We start from the raw sequence: 21,804 nt of genomic DNA on the forward strand, positions 1-21,804 counted from the left end.
GAATATTAATTCTCACAGGTTAACAAGTTTCTTTTAGACGACTATGATTCAACCTACAAGTTGGCGATACAAATATTAAGAGGACTCTGTCTCAAATTGACAGACGAAAAAGAGTCTAGAGCATTTAGGTAACATTCATATTATAAATACAAAAAGAAATTTTAACCACAAATAAGTAAATGTATTAAAATTATATAATTACTTTTATATGATTATCACTTAAAAAAATTACTATTTTATGTTAATTAGAATGGCAACAAAACAAATTAAATTTTACGTGTTCTTTAAAAATATACGTCTGTTGTTTTATTGTGTATATAATATTTTATTGTAGTGCAATTCGTAACATGATATTCTGGTTCATGATGGTGAACGTGTTCACGGCCGCGGTGCTTGAGAGCATCTGCATGACCATGACAGCGTCAGGAGGAACCCTCATAGAACTGTTTACTATGATGCCATGTGTAGGGTATCTTTTGGTGTGTAGGTATACTTGTAAATAAAAACAATTACGACGGACCCTCGCGTGGAACACACCATGTATATCATTTAAATATCCCAAAATGTTGGTTAAATATAAAGAATAGTATGCTCTTTATCTTTTCGTGGAAATGATATTTTTAACAGGCGATAGATTTATTATAATTTTGTACCATGTTAATTATTGATAATTTTTGTAATTTTTAAGTTATAGTAATGTTACCGGTTTCTTGAATAAAAGTATATTATATTGACTTCCTTCATAAGTTATTCAGAGTTTCTTTAAAATATAGAAATTTTCGAAGATTTTGTACTTAAGATTAGGTCTAAGACTAGGAAAATTGTTTTATTTATTGGTAGGCATATTTCGCAAACTTATTTGCAGCACTAAAATTACAATACTGACAAAATCAATTTTATAAAAATTATTCAATATTTTTTCTACTTTCAAATTAAGCAATGGCGAAAATCTACAAAATAAAGCGCTACAAACCGGTGTTCATAAATCTGATAAGTGAATTGAGAGAGATGTGGCCGGAAGACAACGTCACTGATGAAGAACAAGCTATTATCAGCAGCGCCTTAAATCGACTCCGACTGGTTACCAAAAGTAAGAGAAATATATAATTTGCAAGATAAACACCAACTTAAAAACCATACATACGTTTTGTGATTAAATATTATATAAAAAAAAAACAATGTCATAGAATAGGAAATTAATAGTTGCAGCACTTGTTACTCTTGAAAGATATTTCCTTTGTCCAAGCCCTGTATTTATAAAGTTCCTACTGAATATAACGTTAGTAATATATGTTATTTTAGTTGATATTAAAATTAAATTTCCATATATAACATCTCCCCCAGCCTACTTCTCGTGTAATTCCATATTGGGTCTAATCTTCACCCTGCCGTCTATCATCAACCTTATAAAGCCTCTGTTTGGTATCGAGGCGCCGCGCATATTGCCTTTCTTCTACTGGCTACCATTCGATCCTTACCAGGAAGTCATCTTTGAAGTCGTAGTGATTGTTCAGAACTCACATTGTAAGTATTTTACATGTATAACATAATCCTAAAAACATCCTACATGTGATAAATCATCTTAAGTCTTTGTTCTAATTCAGTTGTTAATCGTAAGTAGTGATGTGCCGGAACACCGTAAGCATAAAAATCTATTAGTTTTTTTTGACGGAATTTTTAATCATCTTTTACCTTATTGAATTACAATTTATAGATTTAGGAAAAATCTATTGACACGACATTTCATCTTAAACTTCATACTTGAGTGACAACTATTTGTAAAAAATATTATTTAACACAAGAATTACTATGTAGTCAACAACGAAATATATTCTGTCAAATACCTTCAAAAGATTACGTTATAAATAAATATATATTTACGGATATTGTATAGACTTTTCATATATATTTTTTTTTATAACAGGTATATTTTTTATTAACTATTATTGAATATTCTCAATTATTATTACAGGTTTCCTCTCTGCAGCCTTCATGTTAGCAGGAGACCTCTTGTTCTTTTCATTCCTCAGTAACATCACTACACAATTTTCTTTACTTGCTGTCAGAATTAAAAAAATGTTCTACGCTCCAATCGATGGACAACTTCCGGAGTCATATCCACTTGGTGATTTTTAGCAAATTTATATTTTATTAGTAACAGTAAATACAGCACGTGAAACACGTTCTTACACGATTCATAACTTTTTCGTGCCCACAAAATTATAGTAGGAGAGCCCACGATGCTAAATGGAGATTTTCTCGAGCGTCATGAAGACCTTTTGGTTTGACAACTTAAATTATGACAAGAAATAAAAATATATTACGCTTACCTTTCGTCGTTGTGGGGATTGGCTATAGAATTTAAAAACGTAAAAATAACTTTTGCATGGACATACTCCAGCTCGTCTGATATTGAAAACATCCATGCCCTACTTATTATAAGTAATGTACGTATGTATATTAAACTGTTCGTTTGCATGGTGAGGGCAGTCGTACGTAAGGTATGAGAGTGGCAAATAATTAATCGAGCGCCTCAGGTTTTCAAGGGGATATTAAGTGTACCTAAAAAACCCTCCTACAATAATCTGACGATTTGTATGTGAGGCAAGCTTGCGGCCATTATCAGAATTAGAAGTCAATAATGGCCGCAAATTGAATACAAATATGTAAATTATATAATCGATCGTAATTATTAAATTCGTTACATTTATTTCAGGGTGTAATGAAGGGATATTACTAAATAATCTAAGTCAGGACACATCAACCAACAGAAGCAAAGTGAAAGAGGAAGAACTTAAAGAAATCATTAAAAGACACAGATCTTTAATTCGGTTGAGTATTTGAAAGTAGACATCCTCGTTCTGCGAGACGTTGGTTGGATATGCTATGAATCACGCACAAGTGAAGGCCATGAATTTAATATTAGGAAATATTACCTACAACTAACAATCTCGTACATACCTTTTTATCAAAATAAAACAAAAATAAATTACGTATCCATTATCAAATCTTTACAGCATTTTATTTTTAAATCCGTCAAACTATCATAGATATAAATCAATTATATCCATTGTATATATACATGCCTTCAAGCTATACTATTTGACGTTTAATAAAAGGGTCTTTTCTTTGAGTTTGTCTTTATTACCTCAAAAGCGACAGGCTTTTAAGCTCTTTTGAAATTACAATTGTTGGAAGTCAAGTAAGAGCAAACATTTTAATGAGAATTCCAAACTTTGGTGGACCGGAGTAAGAATGTAATCCTGAGTAATGCTTCCAAAGAAACTTAACAATTTTTGTCAATTTCATTTAATGTTGTAACTTGCCTACTTCTTTGCAGATTGTCAAATGACGTTGAGAGCATGTATTCGTTTTCACTTCTTGTGAATTTCCTGAACAGCTCCATAATTATATGCTTCTGTTTATTTTGCTGCGCGGTGAGTACGAAGACCGTGAAAAATTATTAATTATGTTCGTTTATTGAGAGAAGCGAGAGAAGCGAGCGGGACGCTATACTGACGACTCAGGTCATTCATCCGTGGACATGATCTCGGCAACCGAATGTCTAATCGGTCCCGCAACGCTGAGGTCGCTTCACTAAACCTGAAACGAAAACTTTTTTGACTGAAGGGAGTAAAACCTGCGGAGATGCATCTCCTAGCTATTTGAAACGATTTAACACTCTTTTGCCATTTTATTGAACTTTTTATATTTTTAACTTAACATGGTCTTTAATTCTTCTATCGGTTCATTATTAACTATTGTTTTCCAGTTCGTTGAAAAGTGGAATGACTTTATCTACAAATTATTTTTCATAACCGCCATTTCTCAGATATGGATACTCTGTTGGTACGGACAGCATTTAGTCGATACGGTTTGTTAGTTTTGTTATTAGTTTCTTTATATTAAAAACACATTAAGTAAATTATGTGGAGAAAGGTAACAATTCTCATTGACCATTTCCAGAGCGCTGGTGTCGGGGAAGCTCTATATAACAGCGCTTGGTATGTATCATCGAACAGCATAAAGAAATCTATACTTATTATGATCCACAGGTAATATAACATTGTTGTGATGTCTAAATTATTATTCTGAATATTTCACTGTAATGAACTTTGGATAATATTTTAGATCCCAGAGGCGAGTGCACATAACGACTTTTGGCTTTTCAACAGTGTCAATGGAATGTTATGCAACGGTAAGTTTCAATATCACACGGGTAACGCTTCACTGAGTCCATCCCCGAGGTCATAGAGCGCTTGAATACATTGAGGTATATGTAAATACCCCTAGAACGAATTTTCATTTACGTAAATTTTTTTCAAGGCATGACGCAAGTGTATACTTTTAAATCCCTAATTTAAACTTCATAATTGGAACATACTAACGTATGTTGAATATATTAGCCCAACATTTATTTTAAGCACTAGTACTTGCATTAGTAAGTAAAAATACTCAACCTATATTGTCAGCTCACGCGACTTGAGGTAATTCGAGCCGAGCGCCTTTCATTTTACCCCCACCACGATGCCATGTATGAAGCGACATGCAATAGAAAGATGAAAATTTATTTCACGATATTATAAGCTTCACTTTAACAATTTTACTTAAAATATTATAAAGGAATATAATCTGCATTTTATTTTCGAAATTATTGTTATTATTTGAATTATATCACATTCTTCATTATTTTCAGATCCTCAAAACATCTTGGTCCTACTTCACACTTCTAATTAATTTGTATAAGTGATAATCACACGGCATAACAAAAATTTCTCACAATTTAATTTATAATTTTAATCATGTTTATAGTTTCTTTTAATATCAACATGTTGTCAGCATTAAGCAACACTGAACCATTAAAAATAAAATTGTTATGAAAAATACAGAATGATATATTCCTCAACACGAGCAGGAACTGAATCTGCAACCACTTACTACTATGTTAAAACATTCACATACGGATATATCTGTGAAAAAGTCAGACAGTTCAGCTTAATTACTTAATACGTTAAAACACATGTTAAGGAAGTTTAAAAAACCATTATCGAAACTATATTGAGGTTATAACAACTTGAATTTAGGGTACTGTTTATATTAAAATATGTATTGACTATTATTAACACTAACAAAGAGTTGTGAATGTAGAACAGATGACAAAATAATGAAATACAACGGGAATTTGTTATCTAGATGTTTACCACGAGTCTCCAACGTGACGCTATATACGAAGTATTCCCAATTTCATTCATGATTCCTAACATGCTCTAGAGTTAATGTAATTGATAGAACAAGAAACGTTGAACGCTTCGTATGTAGTTTCACCATGAAAACTCGTACTAAGCATACTGTTGAATTATTTAGACTGTCATAATAATATCAAAATATGTTCCTAGTTAATTGACTTCACTCGCTTTTGATTTTATATTAAATATGCATATCTTACACATATTATTATGAGTGATAAATGAAAACTATCACACTACTCGTAAATATGTTTCTGAAACTATTGTGTTCTCGTACAAGCTGGAATGGTAAGTTTGACAGGCGGTATATATATTTAATACATTTGTTAAGACTTTCATTCGGAAACCTTCACACTTTTACCAGGGACGTTTAAAAGTAATTTACTTTGACAACACTAGGCCTAAACTAATAATGAAGAAACCAAAGCTATGTTGGTTTCCATCTAACTGTTACAGCTGGTCAGCTGATAGTAAGGTCGTAGCTTTCATTGGAATCCTCAACGTGTGACATTATAATATATGGATATGCGATATAAGCTGATCACTTATACACTAACATTAATATATATGAAGTTAGTCCTCATTAGTATGCATACAGTACTCGTATCATAGTCGAAATACGCCAATACAATCTGAATTTAATCGATAGTTGAATCGATTACTCGATTAGTTACAGAATAATTACAAAAGTGTTCATAAATTTAAAGTCTTTGATGCCATATTGAGAAACTTAGTGATTGTTCTCTGAACCAGACTGCTACTTGACTTGAACGAAGTTTGTCGAAATGTCTACTTAAATTGAACACAAACTAAGTGAAGGTCTTAACTGAGATTAGAAAATCAATACTTTTAAGTGAACATTTTATATATATAAATTCTATTTACTTACCTTTATATACATCATAGTTCGACTAACATATTTATCGAATTTATCCTTCGGGCAACTTGAAATCGTTACTTCTAGAAAAATAATAGTTTAAAAAAACTAAAAAACACGCTTTTTATAGAAAACCGAACTAAAAAATAGAAAATAAATTTTAATAAATTAAAATTAAGAAAATAGTGTTAAAAATTTCAATAAATATAAATTAATAATAGTGTGAATAAAAAAAAATGTATTTTATTTAAAAAAAAGCGTTTGGTGCTTTTTAAGATATTATCGAAATGATAATCACTCTACTCATATCTGTCAATAAAATATTTATAACTATTGACAATAGTTGTTTTTTTTAACTATTATTTATTTTCTACTTTTTAGTTTGGTTTATTTATAATAGTTTGTTTTTTTTAATTTTAATTAAATTTCTTACCTTATTGACTATAGATGAAAATTATATAAATTAACAAAAATCATATTTTGCAAATTGAAAAATGGAATAATTTTATCAAATTAGTGTATTGTCATCGGTCCTCGATAAATCTACAAAGTTTCAACGAAATCTGGCCGTATAAAGTGGGTCAAAATCGCACCCAAAGAAGTCGGTTACAAACAAACAAACAAACATACATGTGAAGCTAATAAAAAGCTAATAAAAAAGCTAGTTTCAGTGTGTTACAACAAATAGTTTATATGAATAAACTCTGACAAAATTAACAGCGGTGTTTATTACATTCATATACCCCTTAAGTTCATATATATTACTTATACTAAATAAAGTTCATATTACTAAATATGAAATAAATATCGTTTGTTAAAAATACAAGCTGAATGCGGTTTTTGTGCGCAAATTAAGCATTACAAGAATCTTAAATGAAGATGTTATTGCAATATTATTCAAACCGAATTGTGTTTTTAACAATAAGTATCTGTATTTTCATTACGAGTTTAAAATTTGAAATTCGTATGTAGAAACATGCAAACTGTAAACTGTAGTAAAGATACTGTCAACTTTTTTTTTTAATTACCTTTAGAATGTTATAATATAATATGAATAAATAAATTCCTAAGTCAATCTTACAATGTTATCGTTGTTAAAAATAATAGTAACGCTATGTGTACATACATAATATAATATATATTATTTTTTTTTCAAAATGTTTTTTTTTTGAATTTGGAAAGAAGTGGTAAAAAAGAAAATATTTTATGTACAAACTTTTTTTATATATTAAATAGTTTTTAAGTTAAGAAGTCTTTAATTTAATATCCCTAGATATTGTTGATGTATATATATATTTGCGTGTCCGGACGTACATGAAATGATTTGGTCAATTATTTTTATATTCCATGGCTTGATTCACACTGAAATTGTGGATTATTAGTGCAATATCATGTTTATTTATCGAACGAATTATAATATAATTGTGAACACTGCGCGAAGGAAACCCAAACTGATAAATCTTGTTGCTTTATACTAAAAATATGTAAGATCCATACATTTTGTTACGATCTGATTAAAGATCTAAACAAAATAATAAGAATATCGCTTAAAAACTAATAATATTATATATATAATCTTTTAATTATCTACGAGTTTTTACAGATCTAGTAACTTTAAATACTAGGCACTTCTAGACGTTTCGAGCGTGACAGTTCCGTTTTTTTCTCTTCCATAACTCTATTAATAAAAAGACAGAACATGGATCACATTTAATATTCGCTATAGGAACCCTCGCACAAGATATAAGTGTAAAAGTTGTTACTTTAAAAACATTAACGCAAATTAAGAGCAACAAGGGAACGCCATCACGGCTGGAGTGAACTTCCACGTGACCATCGTTTTAATGAACCGCTGCCTTCAAAACAACATTATATTTTTAACTCTGCTATTTTATTCTATAAGAAAACAACTAAGTGATCGGCTGTGAGCAGAGAAATGGAATGATAAATTTGGATACTGTTAAGAAATAAGTGAATATAATCATTTAAACATACTTTTATTTTACATTATTTAATATCCAATACGGAAATACTTTATATGGTGCATCAAAAAAGGATTGATATTGTAGACATTAAAATAGGAAAAGAGGGATTCGAACAGTCGTCGACCCTCGCGGAACTGATATTGTTGCCTTTTATTTCTAAATTTTTTTCGTGCAACAAGATACCATGTCGTGTTTATAGTAGGAATCGATAAATTATTTAAAATGAAAAATGGTTAAATAATTATATATATATAATTATTGATCATGGTTGATATATATATCATCCATGATCGTTGTAAATAAATTGTTTTTTATTTTTTAGGCAATCAGGCTTTTAAGATTTACTAGTTCGACTAACGGACTTATTTTTTTACGGACATTTTTCATATGTATCTCAGCTAACTTTAAATGCACTACACTTTCCGCTTTACATATCATATCTCAGATTACTTTAAACACACTGTTACCATTCTCTTATTTTGTAGCCTAGATATTATTATAAGGCAATAAGAGTTAGCAAGTGGGCTGGCTTGGTCTAACAGTTGTAGTTTGTATGAGATAGTAGGTTGTCATACCATTAAATTTTTTATTTAGACCCGGAAACTAAAATTAATATTTACTCCCTTTAGCTTGTCTTATACCTCCCTAAAGGATCCTCCTGTTTCACTCAGCGGCTCACACAAATTTCCATGTCCGGTCAGTACCAGGGTCAAACTGTGGCTGATGTAAGAATTCGTTTCAAGAAAATCAAGGTTCGGATCAAAACCATTCAGTACCCCGTCACAATCCCTAAGGCAAGCCTTGCAGAATACCGAGTGGATAAATGCAAGCCAGGTCTCGTGCCCACGCTCCAAACTTGTTCTAATGTTAACAAGATTGGGTAATTTGGAGCATAAGAAGTGTGAAATGTTGTAAGTACCATCTGCAGGTTTAGATGAAGCCAAGGTAGTTCATGTACCACTCCACATGGACTACGGTGACATTTAGCAAAACCCTTAAGTCAAGCAAGTTTCAGAACTCTCGTTACGCCGTAAAACATCTCTTTAACTGTAAGCTTTAAAAAACTTTTGACGTCGGATATCGTCGATCGTAAAATTTAATCATTTAAAACTCTGTTCCAGAGATTTTATTTGCTTTCTTATTTTGTTCCAGATGTTATATTATTACACTCTCTCATCATTAAATGTCACGCGACGGAAAAGATAAAGTTATCAACACAAAAAGGTTTTTTCTCCGAGATGACATAACAAACCCAATCACATTTTCTGCGCCCAACTTCACACACAACACCTGACGTCCTTAGTTTTTAAACTTTTCACAACGAATTAGGCCGCAGCTTATTTTACACAGATTATAAAACATACGAAACGATTTTCCATCACCACATTCTGGATGTAAATCATTTTGCGTAATGGTATTTATGAACATTCGCTATTTTCTTTAAATCGTATCTTTTTTATTAAAATTTATGTGAAGGCAAACAATACATCTCTTATTTCCTATTAGATAGGCAACATCGAACTATCTCGTCACTGGCTAAAAAAAAAATACGAATTATTTAATAATAATAAAAACCAGATATTTGCTTTCACGTTATAGTGGATAGTTTTAAAAAATTTCGTCACTTCTTTATTTACATAAATAAAAGATTTGAAATTATTAAAAAAATAACATGCTATAATCTATACATATACATATTATAAAATAAAGTACCTCGCCGCGTCTGTCTGTCGGTCTGTTTGCAATAAACAGAAAAACTACTGCACCAATTGTCAAGCGGTTTTCTCCACTCGATAGCGTATATATAATTTGTTAAGGTTTTGTATTGATTTGAGTGTACATTAACGAAATTTGTTGAAGATGTGGGGAAAAAATGAGCCGTCTGTCAGCTTTTAAGGAAATTCTGCCAAAACCCTTTAAGATATAACAAAACAATGTATCGTGGAATTATGTATTTTATATAGGTCTACAGAAAAGTCTGCAATGGAATATGTCTATCTCTTAAGGATAACATACTATATCCATTTTACAACTTTTAAAAATTGGCATTCCTAAAGCGTTTATTGGAAAGCTATTTACATAAATACGGTACTAAGTCATATCAAAATAAATTACTTCGTTTTCAAGCCTACATCAGTATCTGTAATTTACTTTTTAAATCATTTAAATCGGGCGTCCCATTTGAAAGTTATTATAATATAAGTTTAATATTTCTCAAAATTAAAAAGGTTATTTTATATTTTTTGTAAAGAAGTGCGAAGCGGGGGCTTGTATCTAGTGAATATATAAACTTAGAATGCCTCAAAATCGCCCTTTAAAATTAGTCACATTTAATTGAAGTTAAAATTTATAAGGAAAAGTTAATTTAACTAAAACATCAATCATGGTGAAGAGTTTTGTGATTAAACTTTAAAATCCACTCAGTTTAGTTCATAACAAAACGATCTGTTTTTATCTAGAACTTTATCCATAACCCTTATAACAGTTACAATTAGCTTCCTATACAAATAAAATACTTAAACACATATATATGTGTATACATATATATGTGTATACATATATAATTCTACTGTGCGTGTGTATGTAACTGAATTCCTTCTTAACGGACCGATTTGTAATTTTTTTGTACGCATTTGGGTTTCGCCCCAAATGATTTAGATTCACTAACGCGGCAGATGGCTTGCAGTCAGTGACTAGGTTATTGAAAAATGAAGAGGCTGCAACGTTACTATGTAGTTTCAATGCACTCAACACATCGCTCCCAGAGCACAACTCCGATGTCGATGTGGACTATTATATATATAAACTATCGAGGTTTTATAACATTGACAAAAACAATAAAATTATGAAGAAGCATTGTAGTAATTACGCTATAAAAAAAAACATTTTTCACACTCCAATGTAATGACCTACGAATCAAATTGATGTTCAGTTGATTGGCATTCATATAATTATTGCGGAAATTTAATAACACAGTTGCATAAACAGTGACGGTCAAACAATGTGAATAATGAATGAGATAAGGACGGAAAAAAAAACAAAAAACTTTCAACTTAACAGCCTTTAACCGACGTCTGAGACAGCGGTATATGTTATTTATCTCTAAGTGACCGGTCCTTGATTCTATGATACACACATATTCTGTTTAGCAGTAGATTCTTTATAAAAATTGAGACCTTAAATCTTAAATAATTATAAAGATATGTACATGAAATCTTGAATGAGAACCTTTTCAGTTTTAAGATGTAGGCTTAAGACCAAAGAAAGTTATACAATTGCTAACTTTATGTTTTAATAGTCTTATATTTCACTGACAACTCAAAATTCATTTGTAATCTAAAATTTAGACATTTTCTTTTGATGTAACTTTTAAATTAAATAGAATTTTTTTCGTATTTGTATTTCTGGTTTATATATTATTATTTATTACCATTATTTCTTTACGGAACCGTCATAATTTTTTTATAAAATCAATAATTGATTTCCTATTCTATGTATTAAAAATATTAGCATCATGAAATATGAAAAAAAGATAAGTTTAATCATATATTTAAAATGAAAATATACGATATTAAGGCTGGTGCATAAACATAATTAAAATCCTACACAATTTATATTTACAAACAGAATAAAAAACTGTAATTGTCGGTTAGGTTGCGTATGAATTTTACATCTTTTCTCACGCCGCTCGTATAAAACATCATTTCTGAAAAGTTTTTCCCGCATTTGTATCATACAAAATGGCGTCTGCCTCACATAAGAGTCGGCTGAATGAAACAAAACCATCGTCACCAAAAAAGCAGGTAAATTAATGAGATCTAAGATTTTCGCGAGTTTTATTCACTGAAATGAAACTAGTATTATTCGGATATACTACGCGGATTTTATTATTTAAAAAACTACATAATAAATGAAACTAGTATTATTCAGATTTACTACGGGGATTTTATTATTTAAAAACTACATAATCCCGACGTTAATCACGGACAAACGAGATGATCACGTTTGCTGCAAAGTAACCGAAACGTCGGGATTGTGTAGTTTTTTAAATAATAAAATCCGCGTAGTATATCCGAATAATACTAGTTACATTTAAAAGCAGGTAAATTTTATAAAAATCACATCATCACATTTATTCCATATTATTTGGGTTTGTTTGTTTTTAGTTAAATTAATAATAGACAAGATGAAAGTCTTTCTTTCAGATCAAATGTTTTTCTCTCTACGATACAGTGTAAAATTATTTCATTAGTCATTATGGAACGTATATTGAACGGACGCCTCATGGCATACCCAGAAGACAATGATCTCCTCAGTGACAGACAATGTGGGTGTCGCCGAAATTGATTTACTGGGCATCTTCTGGTACACGCCACATATTTATCGGGGAGAGCTCTAGAGAATAATCGTGAAGCTCTCACAGTTTCACAAGACATGTAGAAAGCATTCGACAGGGTCTGGCATGATAGTCTTACGGGTATGGCATATTCCCTGGTCAAGTTACCTGGATTTCGGACTTTCTGAGAGACTGTGAACTTCCATTTATTTTTTATGCCTGCTTGTCTGACTCAATGGCGGTCAACGCTGGGGTTCCTCGGGGGTCTTACAGGGCTTTTACCGGATGTTTTTGGTTCGACAGATGACAGCACAGTTGTAGAGTGGAATAAGGCCAGTCAGGATTAATTAGAGTTAGAAAGAGAGGCCATAGTGGGGCGTACTAATTTCACACTTCAGGCAATCTCCGAATGGGGCGATGCCAGTATTGTGAAATTTAACGCCACCAAAATGTCTTTTAACGGCCAAGAGGAGTCCGTTCACCTTGACTTCAACTTTTAGGAAAGTATCCTTGGAATACTCTGAACGTCTTCAGATATGAGGTATTGAGGTATACTCAAACTTTAACTGTGGGCGATTTACTGAGTCCAAAGCTAGGGCAGATGCAAGGAAAATCGGGTTCCTTGCAAAAGTGCGGCAGCACTTCACGCAGGGATAGCTTTTTTGTTTATACAAAGCACAGTTCCGATCGTGCTTGGAATACTGCTGTCACATCTGGACAGGCGCTGCCAAATGCTACATGACTTCATTGGACTCAATGAAGAGACGTGCAAAAAGGCTTATTGGTGACCACAACTTGGTTAAATCCAATCCAATCAGCCTAGAGCACAGGCGAAAAGTAGCCAGCCTTTCGGTTTTCTACAGGATCCGCTCTGAAGAGTGTGAACGGGAATTATACCACACAACCAGACGCACGGTGGGACTCCATCACTTCGTTGTAGACTGTCCTCGCCATCCGGACGAAGCGATACGCTTCCACCTTTCTCACGCGCACAGCAAGGGATTGGAACAATTTGCCTGCGTCCTATAAAATTATAGTTTGGTTGTCTTCAAAATGGTGATACTGTGATGAATAGTGATACTGTGATTGTGCATCCGCCACCTACGACGTCATTTCCATCTATATATAAATATATATAAATTAACTGCAACAGGTTCACAAGTTCGTTTTGGACGACTACGATGCAACTTACAAACTGGCGATACAAGTATTAAGAGGACTCTGTCTTAAATTAACAGACGAAAAAGAATCAAATACAACTAGGTAATATTCATAATATAAAAACAAAAAGTTTTTAACCACAAAGAGTTTAATTTAAAAGATAAATAACATAATTACTTTGGATTATTTTTACTAAAAAACATTATTATTTCATGTTAATTACAATTATAATGACAACAAAACAAAATCAATTTAACGGTTCCGTAACAAATTATGTACATTTTTATAGTATACTTATAACGTATATAATGTACACCTAATATTTTCTTATAGTAAAATACGTTACCTGGCATTCTGGTTCTTGATGCTGAATATATACTTATCTACAGTGCTGGAAACACTCGGTGTAATAACGACTGCGTCAAGCGGAACCATAATAGACTTGTTTACTATGATGCCATGTGTAGGGTATCTTTTTGTGGGTAGGTATAAATTTAAATTAAAAAGTCCCAGTAAGGGACTCTAGATAAGAACAAACGAATGTCCATATTATTTGATTATCATACAAAGTTATAAAAGATATAAATATTGAGAATAGTATGTAGTCTTTAACTTTTAAGGGATTTTTTTTTTAACAGGCGACAGATTTATTTTACTTTTGTACTATATTAATTATTGATTAATTTTATTTTCATGCTATCATATTATTAGCGATTTCTAGAATTTTCTGTTTTTGACTTCTCTTGTGAGTGGTTATTCAGAGTTTATTTACCAATGAAAGGATTATCTAAATTTTGCGATATAAAGTTGGCTCTAATAAGACTGTAGATATTTTCATGTTAGACTATAAACATCCTGCAAGACTCGAATTACGATACTGACAGAATATTGTTTGTTTAAATTATTCTATGATTTTTCTACTATAAAATTTAGCAATAGCCAAATTCTACAAAATAGAACGCTACAAACCGGTGTTCATTAATCTGATAAGTGAATTGAGAGAAATGTGGCCGGAAAACAACGTCACTGATGAAGAACAAGTTATTATCAACAGCGCCTTAAATCGACTCCGACTGGTTACTAAAAGTAAGAGAAATTTATATTTTGATAATCTAACCACAAACTTAAACACTTAAATGAATAAAACTCGCGAAAATCTTTGATCTCATTAAACTTAAACACATTAATTTTATATATATTTAGGATTGGGAGAAAATCATTAAAAATATAGTTTAGTCTTAAAAACCTGCAACTTTTAAAAAACAAGTCAAACATTAAATGGAACAAACTTGTCTTAAACAGTTTATCCTTATTATTATCTAAAACCAAAACACCTTAAATAACTTAAATTTACAAAGACAGTCGCAAGTCACTTTCGGCAATTATTTTCCCGCGCAAAAGTGAACAAACCAAATGTCACTTCGGGTGCGTTCCGGAGTTTTTTTTTTTTAGGTTCGATTCGAATTAAATGTGTGTTCCTAAAAATATATTATACATATTATGAAAATCAACATGTCATTAAGTAAGAAAATTATAGGTGTTACTTATTAGTCTTGGAAGATGATTCCACTCCCCAAATCTTGTTTCTTAATAAGTTCCTACTGAATAGAATGAAAGTAAAATATGTTATATTATTTGATAATAACTATTTATATCGACTCTAATAAATAAAATATTTCCCCGCAGCTTACTTCTACTGTAATTTAATATTGGCTTTCATCTTCACCCTGCCGGCCAACATTAACCTTGTAAAGTCTCTGTTTGGTATCGAAGTGCCGCGTATTTTGCCTTTCGTCTACTGGATGCCATTCGATCCGTCTAAGAAGGTTGTCTTTGAAGTAGTTCTCATTGTGCAAAACATACATTGTAAGTTGTTGACATTTTCCATAATTCTACAATTAAATTCTGTAATCAACATCCCAAGATAACATTATAAATAAATATTTACGTAAGGACTTTTAATTTTTATTTGATATATTATTTTCTATTCACTATTACTGTATATTTTTGACAGAAATTCCTTAAGGATATTTGTGCGTCAGCCTCCAGACCAGACATATTTATGTATTCGCGATTTTTAAAGCGCGTTGTGTAAATAGAGCTTACGGTTCCTTTGGAAGTCAACATCCCCAAAGACCATGCCATCAAGATCAATAAGTATTACGAGCTTCACTAGCGAACTCACTAGGAATAAGTTGCTCGTAGATTTGTACGTGGTAGAAGATGGAGCTAGATAAATAACAACTAAATCTCTCTACAACCTACTAAAATACTTGGGCCTATCCAGAACTAACATTAGCCCTAGTAGGTTCTTTCAAATTTGGTTAGGTAGAGACTGGAGCTTGAACGGTGTAGGGGAGAGTTTAACGCGCGTTAGATAGGAGCCCCTTACTTACACCTGGGTCGCAAGTCCCGGGGCTGTTAAAGCTCGACTCCCTGCAACGCGATGGACCTGCACCCGCACGGTGAATCCATGTAATGCTAAGAAGTTTCGTCTCTTCCAGGTTTCCTCTCTGCAGCCTACATGTTAGCAGGAGATCTCTTGTTCTTCGTATTCCTCAGTCACATCACTACACAATTTTCCTTACTTGCTGTCAGGATTCAAAAGATGTTCTACGTTCCAATTGATGGACAGCTACCGGAGTCGTATCCACTCGGTGATTTTTAGCAAGTTTACGTTTTATTAGAAACATTGAATATAGCATTCAAATCCTTTGAGTGCAATAAGAATATTCTTGATTTTTAATTTGTGCATGTGTTTAGATTAATTCCTTATTTAAACTCGACGGTACATAGTTCTATAAAAATGTGTTACATGAGAATGAAACCTATTTATTTGTTATTATATACACATATACGAGCCTTTACCCGCCCTCTTTGTTTCAGTTAATACGGAAATTTAAAATTTTCATTATTAGCACCTACCCTCACAACCACCTGGGAAGTGGGATTTCGTAAAAATCCTTTTAAATTGTTGTTAGTTCACTTCCAAAATTCCTACATTATTTGGAATCTACAGACGCTATAGCTTGTTAATAAAAAAAAAATTAACATCCACCCCCGCAACTATTATTGGGGATGAGTTATTCTAAAATTCACTTATAGATAATTTCAGCATCAATCATAGAAGATTCCTACTAAATTTAGCGCATACAAGAGATATTTAAACACTGATTTTTTTTATTGTTTTCCTCCGCAACTCTCGTCGTGAGTGTAATTTCATGAAAACCGTTCTTAGCTAACCTCTACTCGATGACAGGAATTTTCCCGGCAAATTTCTACTCTCTACGCCTTATGGTTCCAGAGATATCGCGATGAGTTAATATATCGGTGGAAATCTCTCAAATATACTCCTATATAACAAAAAAAGTGTGTATACTCTACTAAGGGAGAGTGTTTGGTCTTTAAAAATAACTTAGTACCTGATATTCTAAATTTCTATGAGAGTTAACAAAACCAAATTAACTTCCTACACTGATATTAAAACTTAAAATTATTATGAAATATACAACTTTTATATTATCTTAATTCTTCACTACAATTATTAGTATTAATATTAATTTCTTATAATTGTTACAGGATATTATAACAAAGAAAATTCATTAAATAATCCAAATCAGGACACAGCAAACAACAGATGCAAGGTGGAAGAGGAGGAGCTCAAAAATATTGTTATACGACATAAAGCTTTAATTCGGTAGAGTATTTGGAAATAGACGTTTCGTGTTACGAGACGTCGGTTGGATATGCTATGAGTTCAGTACAAGTGAAGGCCATGAATTTAATATTAGGAAATATTACCAAAGACTATTAATATCGTCTCAGCAGAATTAAAAATTAAAACCCATTTGTACATACAATATCGACATATCTTTAATTTAAAAAAAATCCATATCAGATTATAAATCCATTTTCAAATCTTTATGCCATTTTATATTTAAGCTAGTCAAAATATGACACATTTAAAACAAATGTATACTTCTCTCCTACCTACAACCTACACTATTTTATATTTGACGTTTAATAAAAGGGCGGTGGTCTTTTCTTTGAGTTTGTCTTTATTACCTCAAAAGCGAGACTTTTAAGCTCTTTTGAAATTACAATTCTTGGAAGTCAAGTAAAAGCAAACATTTTAATGAGAATTCCAAACTTTAGTGGACCGGAGTAAGAATGTAATCCTGAGTAATGCTTCCAAAGAAACTTAACAATTTTTGTCAATTTCATTTAATGTTGTAACTTGCCTACTTCTTTGCAGATTGTCAAATGACGTTGAGAACATGTATTCGTTTTCACTTCTCGTGAATTTCCTGAACAGCTCCATAATTATATGCTTCTGTTTATTTTGCTGCGCGGTGAGTACAAAGACCGTGAAAAATTATTAATTATGTGCGTTTATTGAGAGAAGCGAGAGAAGCGAGCGGGACGCTATACTGACGACTCAGGTCATTCATCCGTGGACATGATCTCGGCAACCGAATGTCTAGTCGAGATTCTTTTCTTTATAGCCCAATTATTTCGGGTGGTTTTGGGGCTGGGCATGTTTTGGGGAAAAACGGAACCCAAGTCCAAAAACACCGAGAAAATAAACTGCAAAGATGCATCTCCTTGTTATTTTAAAACATTTCAGCACACTTTTGCTATCAGCTGAATATCAATTGTTATTTAATTCCATTACCTAACCTACTGTTTCATTATAATTATTATTTTCCAGTTCGTTGAAAAATGGAACGAGTTTAATTACAAAATATTTTTCATAACCGCCATTTCTCAGATATGGATTCTCTGTTGGTACGGACAGCATTTGGTTGATACTGTTAGTTTATTTTATATTTCACTTGGTTAAATTTAAAAATAAATATATTAATATATTAATATAGTATTACTATTAATAAATTATATTCAATTATACTGAAACAGAGTTTTAATTCTCATTGACCATTTCCAGAGCGCTGGTGTCGGGGAGGCTCTATATAACAGCGCTTGGTATGTATCATCGAACAGCATAAAGAAATCTATACTTATTATGATCCACAGGTAATATAACATTATTGTGACGTCTAAATTATTATTCTGAATATTTTACTGTAATGAACTTTGGAAAATATTTTAGATCCCAGAGGCGAGTGCACATAACGACTTTTGGCTTTTCAACAGTGTCAATGGAATGTTATGCAACGGTAAGTTTCAATATCACACGGGTAGCGCTTCATTGAGTCCATCCCCGAGGTCATAGAACGAATTTTCATTTTCATAAATTTTTTTTCAACGCATGACGCAATTATATATTTTTGTATTATTTTCAGATTCTCAAAACATCTTGGTCTTACTTTACTCTCCTAATTAATTTGTATAACACATAATCAATCATAAATTTCTTTTAATCTAATTCATTATCTTAATTATAACTATCTTAGAAAGTCAGAAAATAAGCTACAATATTTAATAAGTAACAAAATAAAATTAATATTATATTCTTTACAAAAAAAATATTACTTTAGCTTAATAAGATTGCTTCATAATTTTTAAACCGGCTTGTGATATTTAAGCACCATCTAGCTCTGACTTACAATTTAAACAGAACAAAAATATAATTACAAAAGATGTTACTAATTGTACTTTACTGTAAAGAGAAAAATACTGTTTCAAAAGAGGATAATACGCAAACGTTGTTATATAAATTACATGTTATTTTTATCTGTTATTTCCAATGTCAACTGTCAAGTTCACAAAATTTTTGGCAGTTCGTTTTCTGTTGTGTTTTGCTACATCTCCGCATTCTCCGGTAATAGCGTTAGTAATTCAAAGCATACAACATGTCTAATAAAAGAAACAAGGAAATGCAAGACCCAGAAAGTGAAAGTGAAGAAGAACAGGAATCAGGCAGCGATAAGGATTCAGACTTTGATTCTGATGGAAACTTTGTCGGCGACAAAGTAAGTTATAACATAACCTCCGGAACACATGGTTATTATAAATTTAAGATAAATTTCAAAAAATTATCATAAATTACTTCTCTCATTTTTTTAAAAGTTGCATGTTTTAAGGAGCTTCATGTTACAGAAGTAATGTGAAAAGTAATCCTTACTATAAAAGCTTGTTACGACTCATTGTAATGGTGTAAATGTAAGCTAATATTGTGGCTGTGTTTAAGAAAAGTTATGTCAACAAACAGATATTTTTGAGTTATGACTGGATGTCGAACACATTTCATAAAAGAAATAATCTATGGTTTTTATGATTAACAGGAATTACAAGCTGATTTCGAAGGAAGAAACCCAGAGGACTGTGATTTTCATGGAATCAAGCAACTATTGAGACAGCTGTTTTTAAAATCAAATGTGGATCTAGGCGGCCTGGCACAGATTATTATATGTCAGACATATTTATTATAAATTAATGTATACCTATTAAAATTTTCGAGATAATTTAATTTTCAAATGATATTAAGGTTTTCGGATAAGTCAGTTTTAAATGTTTTTATTGTGAAAACTTCTACATCTCATCTGTCCATGATCACGGTTTTACGTCAGGATTATGTAGTCATAAAATAAAAATGCTTGGTATTATCTGAAAACCTTAGCTTTCATTTAAATTAGCACTCAAATCATTATTTAGGTTCTATTTTACCATTGCTTACACAGAATTTTAAAAGAAACTGAAAGATATCAATTAACTGTTCTGAATTGTGGCATAAGATATATATACATATATTTTAATGGTATTTTATTATTTAATATAACTTGTATGTCATTTGCAGCTCAAAACTATATTGGTAGTGTTGTGAAGCAATGCCTGGACGACGGGCTTGAGGATGATGATGAGGACGACGGCAGTGATGGAGTATTTGGTATCACAACAGTTATAAATATAACAAAGAGAAAAGTAAGTATATCTTCTCACTTTTAAAATATATGACATATAAAGCCAGTTTTTCCCTTACTTCTAATTAAACAGATATATATTCTGGATATATATAGTGCATGGAGATAGAAAACTATATATATATATTTTAACTGTAATATAAATATTTTTTTAATCAATTAAGAAAAATCTTTACTTTGAGTCCTTGTGATGTAGTGATCCAGATCTCTGGTCTTCACATAATAAAAACCTTGGATTTAACTATATTAATAAAAATACAAAAATAACAAATTTATTTAAACAAGTGTCTTATTTCTGAAATATTCAAAAATGTTTGCAAATACTTTATTTTTTAAAGGACGAACAAAGCATCGCGCAAATCAGAACTCTGCTGACATCTCTGGCAAATGACAACGCCGACGATCAAACAAAGGCTTTAGTAAATAAAATTCTATCCGATAATTCCAACCACGTGGGTCTAGTTATAAATGAGAGGTACACCGACATATCTAATTTAAATTTCGCTAATTGTAATAAGCCTTTAATAATGATTTGTTAATGATATTTGATTATAGGTCTCCTTTTGAATGTACACGATTTGTTATTTGACTAATCAAATGATTTTTAATTGATTTTTCAGGATTTTAAACATTCCAGCGGCTATAAGTGTTCCACTTTTCTCGTCACTTCAGAATGAATTAGACAAGGCGCTGAAGAAAAACATGCCATATGTATTCCAATACCTTGTATGGATTTGTAAGACATACAAAACGGGAGGTATGTATTAATTATATGGAAATATCTTATCTATGCATGTAATACGTAGCAAATAGGTTTTGTTAGGCATTTATCATGTTTTAAATATTGTTAAATTTTTTTAAGATGATGAATCCGAAGTTCTGTTCGCTAACCAAGAAGAAAAGCCGCTAGTCGATGAAGCGGTAGCCAGTTTTGATGTGGATGTGACAGAGCAAGCGGACTTATCTCAATGGGATTATGATGGGGGTGCTATGACGCCTTGCAGAAAGGTAATGCAAGTTATTATTAAGCCATTTTAAAATATCTATTATCTATTCTCCTACATTAATTTCAAGCATTATAGTTTTATCAAAAATATTACCGATTTTTTAAAAATTCTATTCTTTCCAGGTTTTAATCTTCGAAGGCAACAAGTTCAACAATCTCGTAAGACTCCTAAAAGAGGAAGTTGAAAACGCCTAAACATTTTAAATAGCAAGCCATTACGCCATAAAATACACTTGTATATGTATTTTTTATATTTATATTACTATAATAAACTAAGCTAAGCTTCAGACTGCTTTTGATTCTGACCTGTTA

The 21,804-nt window shown here is 31.5% G+C and overlaps 3 protein-coding genes across 4 annotated transcripts; all 3 read left to right on the plus strand.

Moving 5' to 3' along the window:
- The first annotated feature begins 369 nt into the window (after positions 1–369).
- Positions 370–19,187, plus strand: LOC116774970 (odorant receptor 4-like). Of its 2 annotated transcripts, XM_061524162.1 has the most exons (11): positions 13,525–13,707; positions 13,939–14,087; positions 14,539–14,691; positions 15,292–15,471; positions 16,110–16,262; positions 17,185–17,302; positions 17,861–17,957; positions 18,317–18,418; positions 18,551–18,639; positions 18,716–18,782; positions 18,909–19,187. In XM_061524162.1, exons 2-11 carry the CDS (start codon positions 13,970–13,972, stop codon positions 18,963–18,965), a joined length of 1,134 nt encoding a protein of 377 aa, XP_061380146.1. In that variant the 5' UTR covers positions 13,525–13,707; positions 13,939–13,969; the 3' UTR covers positions 18,966–19,187. The 2 variants fall into 2 exon arrangements, with proteins under 2 accessions (XP_061380147.1, XP_061380146.1); XM_061524163.1 differs by lacking the exons at positions 13,525–13,707; positions 13,939–14,087; positions 14,539–14,691 and adding exons at positions 370–479; positions 938–1,090.
- Positions 3,640–4,750, plus strand: LOC116774969 (odorant receptor 4-like). The gene is made up of 4 exons (XM_061524164.1): positions 3,640–3,874; positions 3,967–4,055; positions 4,132–4,198; positions 4,697–4,750. Exons 1-4 carry the CDS (start codon positions 3,725–3,727, stop codon positions 4,748–4,750), a joined length of 360 nt encoding a protein of 119 aa, XP_061380148.1. The 5' UTR covers positions 3,640–3,724.
- A 216-nt stretch (positions 19,188–19,403) lies between the features above and the next one.
- On the plus strand, positions 19,404–21,779 carry LOC116774875 (protein BCCIP homolog). Its single transcript, XM_032667656.2, has 7 exons — positions 19,404–19,538; positions 19,851–19,977; positions 20,363–20,487; positions 20,825–20,961; positions 21,107–21,243; positions 21,349–21,494; positions 21,616–21,779. The coding sequence occupies exons 1-7, from the start codon at positions 19,419–19,421 to the stop codon at positions 21,685–21,687; spliced, it is 864 nt and encodes a 287-aa protein (XP_032523547.1). The 5' UTR covers positions 19,404–19,418; the 3' UTR covers positions 21,688–21,779.
- The last annotated feature ends 25 nt before the right edge of the window (positions 21,780–21,804 follow it).

Source organism: Danaus plexippus, chromosome 23 (genome assembly GCF_018135715.1).
Source record: "Danaus plexippus chromosome 23, MEX_DaPlex, whole genome shotgun sequence".
Taxonomy (NCBI): Eukaryota; Metazoa; Arthropoda; class Insecta; order Lepidoptera; family Nymphalidae; genus Danaus; species Danaus plexippus.

Coding starts and splice junctions, on each gene's coding strand:
- LOC116774875 (XM_032667656.2), top strand. CDS start 19,419: ATGTCTAATAAAAGAAACAAGGAAATGCAAGACCCAGAAAGTGAAAGT. Junction 19,978..20,362: donor CCTGGCACAGATTATTATAT/GTCAGACATATT, acceptor TGTCATTTGCAG/CTCAAAACTATATTGGTAGT. Junction 20,488..20,824: donor TAAATATAACAAAGAGAAAA/GTAAGTATATCT, acceptor TATTTTTTAAAG/GACGAACAAAGCATCGCGCA.
- LOC116774969 (XM_061524164.1), top strand. CDS start 3,725: ATGGTCTTTAATTCTTCTATCGGTTCATTATTAACTATTGTTTTCCAG. Junction 3,875..3,966: donor GACAGCATTTAGTCGATACG/GTTTGTTAGTTT, acceptor GACCATTTCCAG/AGCGCTGGTGTCGGGGAAGC. Junction 4,199..4,696: donor CAATGGAATGTTATGCAACG/GTAAGTTTCAAT, acceptor CATTATTTTCAG/ATCCTCAAAACATCTTGGTC.
- LOC116774970 (XM_061524162.1), top strand. CDS start 13,970: ATGCTGAATATATACTTATCTACAGTGCTGGAAACACTCGGTGTAATA. Junction 14,692..15,291: donor ACTCCGACTGGTTACTAAAA/GTAAGAGAAATT, acceptor ATTTCCCCGCAG/CTTACTTCTACTGTAATTTA. Junction 18,419..18,550: donor GACAGCATTTGGTTGATACT/GTTAGTTTATTT, acceptor GACCATTTCCAG/AGCGCTGGTGTCGGGGAGGC.